Genomic DNA, 16,352 nt, shown 5'->3' with positions numbered 1-16,352 from the left:
TTTGTGTGAGCGGTAATCTATAAACAAAATGTGTGAGAATTTACAGGTATAGTGATTTCTGTTGTTTCCCTAACCTGATTTATTGTTGATGTGATCTGGTAGCCAGATCACTTTTCTGATAAATTTTGTTTGAGGGAAATTGTTTGTCACGTTGAACTACCTGACTGTTTAAGGAATGTAATCTGAAAGAAAAATGTTGAGAAACTTATTTAATTCTATAAAAAATTAAAGCCCTGGCTTTTAAAGATGTGGTCAAGTGTAGCGGTTGTATGTGCAGATGAAATATTTATGTGTGGAAATGAGCACTTACAGCTTAAATTCTTTCCTAGAATTCTTTCCTTTACTATATTAGCATTTAACTTACACAGTTTGGGAAGAAATATTTTAATGTATGAAGTGCTTTATTGGCTTTTTTTCTTGTCAGGAACAAATCTGTGTGTGCAAATTATTCATAGAAACTTCATAAGAATTTTAGAATAGAGTATGTAGTAATTGAGCTGCAATTTGTAGTAACCTAACCAAGAGCTGTATGATATTATTGTTGCATTTTAAGAATATATAATGTTTACTTAATTTTTATTATTTATTACTCTTTTGCAAAGTATTTAATTTGCTTTTAAATCAAAGTTCTCTATGAAGAATGAATAAGATACATTTGGCTTTTGTGAAGTTAAGTGCTTACCTGCACTATTATCAGTGTCACTTTATATAAATATGGACAAATATTTGCTACCCATTTCATATTAGGCATACTCAGTATAAACGTTTATTGACAAAATTTTACCATCCTTAAATTTCATTGATAAAGTTCTTTTTAAGACAAAAAAACAATACCGAGAGGAGCACACCTGCTGTATAATCATGTCTCAACTAGGTTGTAAATCATGCTCTTGTCAAGAAAGCTTTCATCAAGGAAAACAAAGGAGTATGTCGAGTAGGTGTTTGGCTTTAGAAATACCGTACAGCAGGTGTAGTGCTCGCTGTTCTGCTAAAGATTCCTTGAAAGATGACTATCTCAACTCTCAGTTAAAGATGTGAATTGTTTTCCTATAAAATGACATGGTGTACCAGGGCTTTGTGATAGTAACTCTTACAAAAGCAAACAAATTACAGATTTCCAAACAGTCTGAACTCCTGCCTTACACACACACACACACCCACACCCACACCCCCCAATTCTCCTTGTTACAGTCTCATGTCTTGATTCTAAATGTAATTCTCATCCCAGTTTTCTAGCGAAGATATATGTATTGTACAGTAAAAAGGCAAAAATATAAACACATGCAGCTCAGTGACTTAAAGCTACTTGTGTAATATATGCAATATATATGCATCAAATAGTTTAGAAATAGCAGAATCACTTCTGCTGCCTTACTTGTCACATTTTAATCAACATCCTAAGTATACTACCTTGGAACTATAGTGAAACTCCAGCAGTGGGAGGAATTGCTAACCAAATTTCAAGAGGTGTAATTTCTGATTAGTACTTAAGGACAGTGAATTTCATAGGAGGTTGTTTCATTTTGAAGAAATTAAGAGACTGTTTTTTCCAAGCTAAATACAGTTGGAGATGAGTAACTTGTAATAGTCTGTACGATGTTGTTTCTGAAATATATCCCCAAATAAAACCTTTTCCTGGAGGTACGATATTGGCTCTACAAAGCTGACATACCCAGTATGCAGGGCAGCAACAGAAATACATCTTCCTTGTTCCAGCATTTCAAGCATCAGCAAAACAATAACATGCATATTATAAGCTCACATGCTTGTAAGTTATGAAAGGTTTCGTATCTGCTGAGCATATTTGTGACAATTAAAATATTGATTATAAAGTAGTATAAGCTAAGATTCTAATCTGGAAGTTATTCTGACAAGTGATGGGTCAGGTTTCTTATCAGCCCAGCAGGACTGTTGTATTGCCTTGCATGTTTTATTTAGGAAAGAGATTTTTGTTATTGAAGTATGTCATAGGGATCGGACACCCCAGTGTCTATACTGTCATATCAGTTCTTGATTAGTTTATAGACATGAACATTCCATCAAAATATGCCGAGCATAAATTAATGCAGGTTTGAGGTCTGCCATGTAGTAGTATTTGAAGGATTCATCCTGCAGCTGGTTGAGGAAACACAGGACTGGAAAATCCTGAAGTTCTTTCTGCTCTCAGGTGCAGTTTTTGGAAACTGATCATGTTGAGCTCTATTTTAAAATCAATATGAGTTGTTGCTTTAAGTAATTTTTCCAGGCTGCTTGCAGAACCACATCTACAATGGTTATAAATTTTACATACATTCCAATTTTACTGATGCACATTCACCTTAAATATTGTCCTTTAGCTGAGATAATTTTGATGCCCAAGGCCTTACCTGCCTGATGTATTTCTAGAGAGCAGTTACTCCCCTTTTGGTTTTCTTTTCGCTAGATTAACCAAGCAAATTTTTATTAGTCTCTTCACATGCTGTAGGGCTCCTATTGAACTGATCAGCTTAGAGAACTTCTTGTTTCCTCATGCTGTTTGAAGTTATTGCAAACAGGAAAAAATAATTGTACATAAAATTTCAGAAAAGCATCTTGAATAATAAGGTATTCTAGGAGAGATGAAGAAATATTAAAGCCATCTAATGCATTCCAGGGTTGGGGAGGGAAGGTGCGAGAGAGGGGAGAGCTGAGACAATCATGAAGTTCAAGTTAAACTAATCAGCATTCGCTGAGGAACCAGAAAGTGATTCAGCACTGAAGGCGAAAGTAATTATTTGGAAATACTGAAGGATTGCTTATGAGAATGCTTTGAAAAAAAAGTAAACTGCAGTGGAGAAGGATATGCTGTGAAATCTTTGATTGTGATTGGGAAAATTCGTTGGCAATATTTTGTTCAATTTAAAAACCTGCTGTTGAATCCTGTTCTTGCTATTTTGTTACATGTATTAAAATGTATTTACATGACTTAGGGTAGTTGGGGTGAACATTGCACTGCAAAACTGACTTTTAAGATGGAAGACTTGAATGGTATTATGAAGGTTGGAAGTTGCTTTGCAAGCACATAGGAAGTGGTATAGCTTCTGTCAGCTAAGCCTTACACACAGTGGTGTAGGAATGACCAGACTTATAAATTCTGCTTATGCAAACTAAGTGCCCTAGTATTCCAGAAGCAAAAGCTCAGAATGGAATCAAGTAATGGCCTTTGAAACCTCATCATGCTGTCAGAAGCAGTAGAGTTAGCACAGTTCAACAAGTTCAAGAAGGGTAAAAAGTAGGACCATGCCAGTCAGCCTCACTTCAATCCCTGGAAAGGTGGTGGAGTAAATCCTCATAGAAACTGTTTCCAAACACAGGAAGGACAAGAAGGTGATAGGTGAAAGTCACGATGGATTTACAAAGGGAAGGAGGAAAGAGGAGCAGTGTATGGTTTCTATTTTGACTTTACTGAGGATTTCAACACTGTCTCTTGTAACATCCTCACACACAAACTCAGGAAGTAAGTAGAGGTCAGGTAAGTGGGCACTGAGGTGGACTGAAAACCAGCCGGCCAGCCAGGCTCAGTGCATTGGGATCAGCAGGACCAAGCCCACCCGCAGGACAGTCACTACTGGTGGGCCCCAGGGGCTGATCCTGGAGCTATGACTGTTTAAGCATCGTCATTTATCACCTGGATGATGGGATAAAGTGCATCCTCAGCAAGCTGACAGAAGAGATAAAACTGAGAGGAGGGCGGATAGAGCAGATGGCTGTGCTGCTCCTCAGAGGGACTTTGACAGGCTGGAGAAGGGAGCTGCTGGGAAGTCCTTGAAAAGGGTTCAGCCAAGGGAAGTGCCGAGTCCCACACATGCAGAGCAATGACCCCACGCACTCAGCAGTGCTGGCTGGAGGCCGACTGGCTGGAAAACAGCTGCAGAGACAAGGACCTGTGTGTCCTGGAGGGCAAGAAGTTGCACACAGCTCAGGCAGTGCATCGCCAGAAGACTGAGGGAGGTCATCCTTCTCCTCTGCTCAGCATTGCTGGGGTCCCATCCGCAGTGCTGCCTACAGGCCTGGACTTCTCAGTACAAGAGAGACCCAGTCATACTGATGAGGGCCCAGCAAGAGCCAGAAAGGTGATTCATTAATGGTCTGGAGCATTTTTCATATAAGGAGAGAGTTAGAGCAGACCCTGTTCCTCCTGGAGCAGAGAAGGCTCAGTGGGGATCTTGTGTGGTCAAACACTGGAAGAGGTTGCCCAGAGTGGTTGTGAAGTCTTCATCTTTGGGGACAGTCAACACCCAACTGGGCACCATCCTGGGCAGCCTGCTCTATCTACTCCTGCTTTGAGCAAGGTAGTTGGACTAGACAATCTCCAGAGGTGCCTTCCGGCCTCAATGATTCTATGAAAATAAGGATTTGGTAAAGGTGACACCTCTGATCAAAAGAAGTTTTTAGAACTTATCTTTCTGGCCCAGGACAAGAATCAATAATAACTTCATTACATATAAAAAATATTGTGCAGTGGGCCCAAATTATAACTCAGGAGCTCCATCTGAACCCATGAATAATACACATGCTATATAATATTTGTGGTCAGTCAGGAAGATGAGGATAATATCCTTTTTAACATCTGCCAGTATAAATGGAAAACATGAAACATGAAACTTGTGCCTTTTGGATTAAGCAAGTGGTATATACAAAAATAGATTAAGACTGATAAATCAGGTTAGTATTGTGTCTGTTATTATCTTAAGAGCTCTCAGGCAGTGCAAAATTACTAATGGACTAATAATTCTAGAAGTAATTAAGCCTCGTAAAAGCAGTTTGCTTATTATAGCTTAAGGAGAGTGAGAACTTAATTTTTACTTGCAAGGAGATAGAAAATTCTGTGTACTTATTTTATTTTTTCCCCTTTTTTTATTGTTATTTTCTAAGAAAGTTTCATTTTGGTATTTAACACTTTAGTTATTACTTTGCCACTGTTAATGCATGAAGTAGTTCCAAAGTAAAATGCAAGAAAACCAAGCGGGGGCATAGAAGGGGAATACTAAGAGAGATGTAGTCAACAGTGAAATGCTGTGCTGCATTCATACTCTACATCGATCATGCAGGCCCTCACCATTATTCTTAATATCTCTCTGAGTGGCTTCAGTTCAAGGTTGTTATCGATCACTGCTGCTCGCGGATTTGAAGGGCAATATTTATAACAATGGAAATGAGATACAGAAGTCCAAAAGTTTAGCAGTATAGTCTCAGAATTCATGGTACAAATGAGAAAATTTGTGTTTTTGTGGTAGCTCTAGAAATGTAATGTTATAAATATGGACATGTGCATAATCTTTCCATGATCTTATTGGGAGTTCATTTTTTTGAATGATGTGAAGGCGAAATGGATGCTTGGAAACAGTGATGGATGAATGAACTTTTATTTCTCACCTGGTTAGAAATGTGTTTTTGGGAAACAGAATATGAATGGTTTACTTGAGGCTGTACTCTAGATGCAGTCAGAGTTATGGAGAAGTGTTTAAAATAAAAATGACACAGTAGTTTAATTCAGGGTTTCCTTGTAGTAAAATATAAAATAGTGAGAAAAACTAAAAAGAACAATCTTGTTTTTCAAATGAATTTATGAAGTAATTCTTAAAAGAGATCTGTGCATATATATATGGGAGTAAGATAAGGGAATGTACAATGAGAACATTCAGTTATATCTCATAATGGGACTTGAGTGTGGGGTAGACAGTTTATGAAGAACAGATACTATAATGTCCTTGAAAGTCAGTCTACTCTAGGATTGACAGCCAATGCAAGCTTGTCTGGTTATTCCATGATAATTAATTACATGTAATTTTTGAAGCACATATACTCACTAAGCAAATAGAAGATCACAATCGATATAATTAAAATTATAATTTGTTATTAAGCTATAACTCAATTTTACGTTCATAGATGTATGTCACAACCACTTGCCAGCTTTTGCCCTCAAAATACCTTTTATGTTATTACTGATGGTGATCTTGAGAGCACAACTTAATGTATTATTTCCATAGGAGAATTTGTGTAATCCATGTTGGATTGATGTGTGTACTCATGGAAGGACATTTTACTTCCCCTGTAGGAAGGAAAATTTCAAATTTATTTTTATAGGACTTCTAACAGCTCAATGGAAAGCAAATTATTTTTCTTAGACCTGTGCAGTGCACTGGGTTACAACTAAAGCTCTGGTCACTCTACTCAATGTTTAGGTCAAGCTAATCTGAATTTTGCCAAAAATTTTTGTTTGGAGTTTGTCAGGTACAGGTTTTTTGGACATAGTAATTTACATGGGTGTGGTTAAATGTCCTTGGCAGTTCACTTGGCGCTCTTCCTGCACAGCAACGCCTTTTCTCCTCAGGGTACGGTGAGAAGGTTATTTTCTGGACTGGCCTCATCATGTAGGCTGTTATCTGGACAACTGTGATATAAATGTAGTGCATAAAAGAGCAGGGCACAAAATAAATTTACTGGGATAGAGTATTTTGTTAAGTTACTGTTTCCATTCTATAGCAACTCATAAAGAGGTTTTTACGTGTAGTGCGACAAATTTGGCTGTGCTTAAAGAATATTTTTGTATAGTAAATATTTGCTTGGCTCCGTCTGCATATAGCAGTGACCCAGCAGGTACTTCAGTGTGGATTTTGGCTTAGAGGTCTGTATATATTGGCATGTTGTATATCATTGCACATTACTGGGTCAGATACATTTGTGCTTGAAGAACAAAATTTCAGAAGCTTTCTCACTGTCCTTTTGCCTTATGAGTTTCAAATCTCTCTGTGATCACAAAAATGTGTTACAGTAGTTACTATATTCTTCCCTCTTTTATTCTCCACAGCAATGGAGTTTCATGAAAACCTGCACAATATAGGAGCAAGAGAAGGCTTAAAAGAAAGAAAACTGCAAAAATCAGTAGAAAGTTTTACGTGGAACATTACAATTTTAAAGGTAATGTGTCTTCCTTTGGTTAGTTACTGTATTTTTCCATTCACAACTGATATTCTGATATTGTTACTGGTCATTATTCTGTGTCACGGTTCGAATGTGATTTATTCACTTACATCATCATATTCAGTTTAGTTTACATAACTTGAAAACACAACAGACTCTCAATGAGGATTTTTCTTCTATTGTTGTAGAGGGTTGTTTCATTTAGTTTGTCTGACAATTTCTTCTTACGACTTTTTAACGTCAACAGGATCCACTGTGATCTGGAATACATGGGTGAAACAATGAGTATTGATTTCTATGAAGTGACTGGGGCTGGGAGGAAACGATGCTGCCGCTTAGATCCTGCTTTGTGATTTGAAAGGGAGCAAGAGTGTTAAGGTTAATGCTGTCACTAAAAAAAAAAAAAAAAGAAAAGGGAACCTGTTGCTACTTCAGTCAGTGAGGAATGATGATTAATGATACATACAAATTGTATTGGTAATTCAGACTGGACTAAGTTGAGTGTATATGGACTGGGAGGTTCTGTTTGCATTTTGTTGAGTACATTTGCTTACCTTTTGATACATCAGTAAGTTCTAAAGTATAAAAAAGCTTTCAGGCAGAAACCCTCAGGAAACTAGAATGTGGAACAGTTCAGATTTCTTATTGCTGGTCTTTCATCTCAGCAAAGTATATAAAAAGTTACCGAGACAGCAAAACTGCCTTCCTTAATTTATTCCCTTGACACTATCCTTCTAGCCCAAATTATTCAAGTTTTGTGTTTACATCCACTAATGAGTTCTTCTCTCCCACTCAATCAAATATTTCATCACAACATTGAACTAGAAAGTCTGTTTTAATTATAGAGAAAATTATTTTCTCACACGTATTTTTTTATTTTTAGTTCTTCTTGAAAGTAGAATTCCCTATCATCTCTTTTGACAGTGAACTACTACAGAAAAGCAGTAATACACATGTATTTCTCCAGCTTTCCAGCTTGGTTTTAAGTGTGAAACTTTCCACAGTGTTGCTTGGTGTTCTGGTCCCCCTTGTGTTACGCCACACAATTCCAATGCAGAAGAGAATCAAAAAGAGGAGAAATTTGCATGTATGGTTAATATATTCTACAGATATGCATGTGGGTTCTGTTTATAGGTAAAAGGACCAGACTATCACTTTTCCTTTACTAGAGCGGGGTTTCCTGAAGACCGTGTATAGGACGTGTCAAGTACCGTTCCTGTGTGACCTGGGGGATAGAGTGGAGGGGAGTCTGTTCAGTAGGTTTGGAAATGTCAAAGAAATAGTTATCCCTTCTTTACTTTTCTGTCAAAGGTATCAGATATCAGCTTGGATAGGCATAGCTATTGTAATGCTGGCTGAAACAGCTGTCCTTCTGCTTCATCTCTGATTGGCACCTAGAACACAAGGGTTGTGGGAGGGGGAGGTTTGCGGCTGATGAGCAACTGGAATGTGAAGTTATGATTTCTGTGTAGGCCAGGAACTGGAGAACCCGCACGGCAGATCTGGCTCTTCAAAGCACTGAAGGGCTTTTATGCATATCCTTGGGATTAACATAATTATGAAGTAAGAAGGCCTTCCTTTTGAAGAGATTATTGAGAAAATCTCTTCAACATTGACTTGGGTTTTTTCCTACTCACTGATTAAGGTTCTTTCTGTAGGAGGGTACAATTAGTCACGTACTTGATACTTTATCCAAAAAATTGATGAGATACCTAATCAGCCTGTTGCTTAAACTTTAACAAGAGGTGTTATTAGAGAAAATTCTTATGTGTTGGTAGATCTTAAAAGTGATTTACAGATATTACTGTTCACATAGACATCTATTAAGTATTGTTATTCACATTTAGATGTACTGAAGTTAGGGGTTCTGAATTGTTTGAAATAAAACACATTGTGTTTTTTAACTGCAGACTCTTATCTATAGGCTGTAACCATAACTTGTCTTGCCTTACATAATAAAATAGAAAAGGTTTATCAGGTTCTAAGACATTACTCTTCCTGTCTGTAGAAAAAGACCTAGAGTCATAATTTCAATCTAATGTAATGTTTTTTCCATTTCCATATTTCCAGTTCTCTAAAAAGTATGTGAGGACAGGGATGGAAGGTAAAAGCCCACATTTTTTAGAGAAAGAATTGATCAGGAAAGTGACAATCTGGCCTGCTTTAAGAATTTCTTTTTTTCTATTGAATTCCCTGCCTATGTGAAATTAACTTCCCTCTTAAATACCACAAAAATAAACCCCTGCCTATTCAGTGTCCCCAAATTTTGCTGTTCAACAAGCAAGACGGTTGAACAACCAACACACCAAAGGCAGTGCCATGCTTAGATATATTTAACTTTTTATGCTTTCTGTAATTAGGAACAGTATTTTACACGGTCTCTTGTCTATGATTTAGGAATTGCTGTGTGGCTCTCAACAGCATTACTAAATAATTCTGCACAAGCAACATCCTCAGCTCCATCACAGAGGAATCACAGAATGCTCATAGTGTGGCTGATGTTTTTTCCAAACTGATTAAGTGGCATTTTACCCTCAAGATGCATATTGATCTTTTTTTTTTTCAGTTGGGACATTTTGACTGCAGTTGATGCAATGGAAAGTTTGATAAAATAACAAAATTGACAGCTTAATTGTAGGGGAACTCTTTGTTTAGTACATCTGACGTAGCTATTAAATATCTATATGTGTGTGTGTGCGCATGTGCATGTTACAGTTACTGTTTCCAATGATTTTATTTTTCCTAATTTGAAGGCATGTGACCAAATTTATTATTGGTATAGTATGTTTGAATTCATCTTAAGTATCTCTATTCAATTTGTGAGTGTGTATATGCACACATTCCCATTCTTATGCAGCCCATATATGCACACAGAGATATTTGTTTAACTTCAGGGCATCACTTAGAGTAAATTTAGTCTGTTTTAGTAAACTGTGTTGCCTGAGAGATTTAGAGATTGTAGAGTGTTAGAATATTGCTCTGTTTCAAGTAGGCAGTTTGCAAGATCATTTGCGAGTGATTTATTTATTATTACTCAGACTGATGGCACTCTCATTTTCTAAACATAGATAATCACACTTCCTGCCAGGAGTACACAGTTGAAGAAATAAAATCAATGTAAGTGCTGTTGCAGACAAGCAAAACTTTGAAAAAAACTTAAATAGGCTCGGAATTTGAGATACCCATAGGAAGAGCATAACAGCGTCTTTAGATGAGTCTCTGCAACAAAGACCTGTTCTAAACACTTACAAAGAATTCAGTGTAAGTCCTCAGAATGAAGGTGGGATTCCTAACTCCAGCATTTGTTAGATACTTCTTGTTGCCTCTGAGTTTTTAGATGTCATGTTAGACAACATCAATTAATTTGACTTGAAAGAAATCCCAAGGCATGCAGCTCATGGCATCTCTTGTCTCTGTAATGACATGGGTTCTGCACCTAGAGTATTTTTTATAAATGCATTTAAAAATTGAACACTCTAGGCACTTATAGGGGTGCAACTTCTTAAATATATATATTAATCTGAATTTTGTGGAATATATCTACAAGTGGATTCAGGCAGCACTGCTGTCACCGTGGGGCATTTGTTAAGCCTCTCATAGCTGCAGCCTGTTCCTGTAGGCACTCAGGAAACCTCCACATTCCAGTTCCATTTCACTGTCTAAAACTACTGGTCCCTTGATGTTGCTGGTTGGATGGGACTTTGCTCCTAATTAAACCCATGTTTATAAGTCAAGTCCTTTATGTGCTAATTCTGGAAATGCAATCAGAGCACATCAGGTGGGCATGGAACACTGCAGTATGTCCTGTTGTACTTACCAGCCACCGCTCAGGGAAACACTTTGAGAAAAGGATGCTGGCTTCTTACATTTCCTGATAAAAGCTTTGGGTACCAGAACCCGAGCTAAAGCCCAGTCATTACTGATAGAGTTTCTTGGGATTTTTTGGGGAGGAAGACTGCTCATGCAGTTATTTCAAATGTTATCTCTACAGTTTTACTTTCATGTTCACACACTCACTGAAGAACCTGTTAACCAAAAATGATGAGTGAATACATACCAAATTATAAAGACAGCTGTGCTGAGACATTCTAGTTGACCCTAAAATGATATGTCATTTGGTATGTACAAGAACTGATAGGAACCATTTTGGTTTTGCTTTTAATTACCTTTCAGGAGCTACCCTTCAGTGGAAACACTGCCTTTTAGCCACAAGTGTCAGAACAAACAGAAGATTGATAATGTTGATTAAAAAACCCCCACCACCCCCCCTCCCCAAACAAACAAACAAACAAACCCAGAGTAGTTTGCACAGGCATATTGGGTCAGAGAGGTATGAAGGGTATTGAATTTGGCTTCCACATTAATTCACATCCTTCATTGTTGTTGTTTATTGAAAGCTTATGAATGAATTTCAGTTTTGTTCTTTGTTGTTATTTAAGGTCTTTTTCATGTCTGCCTACAAAGCAGCTTGATGCTTGATTAATTTTCTGAAGCTTGTCAACATCATTATGTGAAATAGATATTAAAGTTCCATAGTGCTCAGTTCTGTTAGTGGATTTTAACCACGGTGAAGGGAGCAGGGATTGCTGTCTGCTGCCATGGGGACAGTGCTCTCCCAGTGCTCTGCAAGGCCTGTACTGGTCCTGTTCCTAGATGGGAATTGTCACAAAATGCCTTTTATCCACAGTCCTGGGAGTAAATTTGAGTTTTGTGGTGTGTTTGCCAGACAACACTAAAGTACTGAATTCATTCCCAGTTACCTGCGGTGAAAGGCTGACAGAGTCAGCCCTGCCGTATAGTGAGAAACATCATCTGGGTTTGGTTCTGCAACTGCTCCAGATTCCAGCACTGAGTTGTCTCTGTGGACCAGCTTTGTATCTTCGAGTGTAAATTTTTCTTTACTTCCTTATGCTAATTCTGCTTGACTAGGTTTTGAGCCGTTTATAGGTATAGGTTTCTTGTATTTGCTTTACAATGTGCATTTTAAGAGCATGTAGTGTATGGCCCTTTGGGGCTGGTAAGAAGGTGAAAGGCCCCCCAGTACCCCATAGATGCAAGAGGTTCTTGTGTTTCAGCTTGTAGTCAACTGGCTGTACTATTAATTTACTTATTAAATCAATGGCACAGGATCTTATGCAGCTACAGAATGCATAGAATATAAAGAATTGCAACTGAATCTTGAGAGCCCTTGGACAAGAGACATTTGATATGTAACTAGAAGGAAGGAATTTGAGTTCTTTTAACTGAGTGTGTGGGGACAATTTTTTCAGATTTGGATGACTTTTTTACTTTTCTGCCTTTCAGATGCTTTGTGTTCCTGTTCAACAGCATTCACTGTGACTAAAACTTGAATTTTTAAGAGGCATACTGCTTGTTTTCTCCAGCATATGGCTTCATGATGGTTCATCAACAGAGCAAGGCTCTTTACATCAGTTGCACAGACCTCTCTCACTTGAGCTTGTGCCGTATCTGGTAGCAGTGGAGCAGTGGTTGGCTCTTTTTTTTCCTTTGTAAACATGACATGCCAGCAGATAATGACAACACAGTTGATTTCACAAACACTTCTCTGAGTTCAGTGGCATTCAGAAATCAATTGTTTCATTCTAAGCATTGGAGAAGCGTCTAATGTACATAGATTCATTTTTCTGTTTCATGCTGGTCTAAACTTGGTCCCACTTGGCAAAATGTGTTTAGTCTGAACTCCTGTTGTCTGCAGTAAGCCAGGCCCTTATTAAGAACCTCTCTTGTCTACAAAGTTAATCATCCCTGATCAGTTCCCTGCTGAAAATCCAGCCATACCAGCTAACCCCTCCTTACCCTCTCTCCTCCATCCGGTATTCTGTTCCTCCTTGCTGCCTAATTTTCTCTTCTGTTAGTTTTGTCCCATTGCTTTGCAGTTCATATTGCCCCCTGTTCGCCTCTTCTAGTGATCCTTCCTGATGAGTCTTAATTTTAGCTTTCTCATCACCTTACCTGATTTCATTGTAGTCTGCAGTCTTCTCCCTGCTTTGCATTTTTGCTTGTTTTTCTCTCTCAACAGCTTTTAGTCTCATCACCAAGCTCTCTCACTCCTTTTGAGCTGTTAGTCCTTCTACTTGTCTGTCATTTTCAGGCTTCTTTCAACATGGTGGATTTTGTCGGTCTGTTTTCTTTCTGTATTCAAATCCCAAATGCTGCCTCAATCTTTCCCTTTCTCTGCTCACTTATGTGATCCAAATTCATCGTCACACTGTGTTCCTTTTCCATTATTTCAATGTCCTCTTTCGGTGACATCTAGTCTCTACTTCATGTAGTACAGTGCAGCTTCCCTTTCTGCAGTCGCGGACCTCTTGCCAGGTCAGTCCCAGAGATCACTCTTGCCTTCTCCTTCTCTCCATCTGCCTCCTCACCAGAGCCCCTGTCCCAGGCTCTTCCTTCCCCTCCTCCAGTCTAACTTTGGACTCCCTGTGTTGGCAACTAAATTGCGGTGGTAGTACAACTTGGAGAAGCCATACAGGAAAAACCCAGCTTTTTCTTCTAACCCATATTCATTATTGCATGGGAATGGAAAATGCATTGTCTTGCCACATGCTGAAGCTGTCAAGAAGTGAAGAATGATTGAGAATTAAATCCTGAGTGATTTCACTAGCCACGTTCAAAATCTGATTTTTGTTTATTAAAAACTCATAACTTGGATCCACTACTCTGAGGCCCTAAAGTCATTTGAATTAGAAGTCCCTACCCCAAGTGGGAGTGGGGAGGAAAGAGTGGAAGATTGTTAAAAAAATTCTTACGGCATTTTCCTGTCTTTATTTTCAGAACTGAATGAACCATATGGATGAGATTAAATAATAATATTAAACAGTAATAATAATAAAATCTGCCAAAGGCAAAAATCCTGCATAGAAAGTATCAGCTTGAGTAGTTAAGGTTTGGCAAGCATATAAGCAACTGAAAGCAAGGGGGGGGTGTTAAATGAGAAGTTTTGGGCAACCTTATTAATAGACTGTTGCTAGCAGCTCTGCCTATAATAAACAACTTGATTAAAGTTCCAGGACTATATTCTACTAATCCATGTAAAATGGAACTTGGTCTAGAAACAGATGCACTCCAGATATGACTCATTTAGTCTGCTGTAGTGTTTTAAATTAGCTTTTAGTTGTTTGTCAGTTTGAAAAAAATACGGGATTAAAAAAAAGAAGTACTCACGGTTTTCTTTAGAAGAGAATATTACTGAAGCTTGTACTGTGATTGGTGAACTTCTGGATTTTTTCCTCTCTGGTTGTGAGAAAAAAAGACATTGACTGTTATAGTCTCGGATAAGGGGAGAAGGGGCATTATTTCTTTGAAGAAACCAGTATTTGCTTTTGATTTGTGTGCCTCAAATGCATAATTCTACTTATTTCATAGGCTACTATTTATGTTCTGAGTTGCTGAAGAAGTAAGGCTGAAGTATCACACTGTGAGTGCACAAGCTTTTGTCTGACTGCCATTCTACCTCTCTTCCTTTCTTTTTAAAATCAAAAAGTAAAGTTGGATTTCAGTCTTATTTGGGGAGGAGAGGCAACATGGCTGTTATGCCTCTAGAAGAGACGTCCGCATCTCTTGAAGAGAAGTGTCTGTCAGGAACCAGAATTTACACAGGCCAGACATGAATACCCCAGTTACAGGAAAGGGTGCAGTCAGTGCTCATACCTTATTAGACATTATAGGAGCTGACAGTCTCAAGGCACTTCAGTACCTGGGGTTGGTTGGTTGGTCTGTGTGTGTGTGTGTGTGTGTGTGCTTTCCCCTCCCCTCCGTTGGAAATGAAGCTTTTGCTTTCCTGTAAGCTGCGGGGCAGTTCTCCCTGGGGAGCGCAGGCACAGCGTGGTCCCTCTGGCCCTTGCAGACTTTCTGCACATTTGTGAACTTTGCTGGGTGAACCAGAAAGACACACGTGCCCACCACGTGCTGCAGCTTTGCTCACTGCCTGCACATGGGCAGGGCAGGTAAGGTCTGCAGGAAAGGCAGCCCAGTCTGCTATTGAGAGGCCTTTAATCAATACAGAGAGATGGAGCAGCTAATACTGCAGGACAGAGCCAAATCACCCAAGTCTGGGACAGTTTCTCTTACAGCTTTACTTAAACCTTAATTACTGTGAAGAATAAGTGCAAGTAAAGAGGGACAGTGACAGCGCTGAACTGCAAACAATCCTGTAAAGTTTTTGTCATCGCTGTCCTTTTTACATGTTGCTTGCCAACCTGTGTTTTCATATATCATTCTTTGACAGACTTTGATCCTTTACCATGCTAGTATTGAATGAAACAAGTTGCTAGGATAAAAAAAAATCTCAAAGAACAAAAAACCTGGAACAGTTTAATGGCTTCCTGAAGTATTAAAATCAGCCTTCGCCATTTTGTCTATGCAGAAACTCTTATAGTCTTGGAATAAAAATACAGCATAGATTACTTTCCTGAAAACTGTTAGGTAGAAATTATCCCTTTCCCTTTGTTTATGCAACCAGTTGGCTCCAGAGAAAGCAAAGAGCTTGGTTCTTACTAACTTCAAATAATCCATTTCTTAGTTTTGTTGGTTGATTTTGGTTTGGTTTGGGTTTTTTTTTTGAGTTTTGTTTGTTTGTTAATTTTCTTCTTTTTTTGAGCAGGACAACTGTACCATTAATCTGAAACAAACAGAAGGGGGAAAAGGATAGTCCTGTTACCTATTGTGTATACTGATTGCATTTTTTTCTTACAGGGACAAGCCGATCTGCTCAAATATGCTAAAAATGAAGCACTGGAGAATCTGAAACAAATCCATTATGCCACTCTTACGTGTGGACTCAATAAGCCAGGCACTGAAAATGCAGAAATCTCAAAGCCCCGTCGAAGTCTGGAAGTGATACCTGAAAAAGCAGGTGATGAAAATGGAGAATGAGAGAACGCTCTTCTCGTAATTATGGAGTTTATAACTCTGTGACCAATTGTAGCTGCATAGGACTTTTGCTTTGCACTTACTGTTGGAAAATATTTGGAATTTTTAAAGCACAACTGGAGAAGCTAATTGCAATCTGTTGAAACTGTGAATGTATGTAGCAACTCTGCTTGTGAAGGCAATGATATTGTGTAACATGGAAATTACATTATTGGCCAAAATATAGTATATATGTAAAAGATACTGTAATAGCGTGCTGAAAAGTTCATTATAGTGCCATAGGGAAATGAACGTTTGTTGAATGAGCTGTAACTAGAGGGAAATCAGCTGACAGAATTTAACAAGATGCCTTGATTTTCAAACAAATTGGATGCACAGGTTCTTTATTTCTTTGCACAATTTGTTAATTGTGCTGGTGAGGGGAATTATTCTTTTGAAAATCAGGTCCAAAAAAGTAGAATCCATGTGTTTCACACTATATGTAATTCAGCCGCTCAGATATTTCGGTTTGAAGT

At 38.3% G+C, this 16,352-nt stretch overlaps 1 protein-coding gene across 1 annotated transcript in view; it reads left to right on the top strand.

Annotated features, from left to right (window-relative positions):
* PLCL2 (phospholipase C like 2) overlaps positions 1 to 15,840 on the top strand; it is a gene marked incomplete at both ends in the record, with an annotated part of 104,520 nt that extends 88,680 nt beyond the window's left edge. Inside the window, 2 exons of the mRNA XM_080339213.1 lie at positions 6,830 to 6,939; positions 15,661 to 15,840. Coding sequence (XP_080195339.1) covers positions 6,830 to 6,939; positions 15,661 to 15,840 — 290 coding nt within the window. The remainder of the gene's footprint in view (positions 1 to 6,829; positions 6,940 to 15,660) is intronic.
* Between the last annotated feature and the right edge of the window lie 512 nt (positions 15,841 to 16,352).

Source organism: Nesoenas mayeri (genome assembly GCF_963082525.1).
Source record: "Nesoenas mayeri genome assembly, chromosome: 2".
In the NCBI taxonomy this organism is placed as follows: domain Eukaryota; kingdom Metazoa; phylum Chordata; class Aves; order Columbiformes; family Columbidae; genus Nesoenas; species Nesoenas mayeri.
Note: the sequence above shows the minus strand (reverse complement) of the source record. Positions and strands in the feature narration are given on the sequence as shown.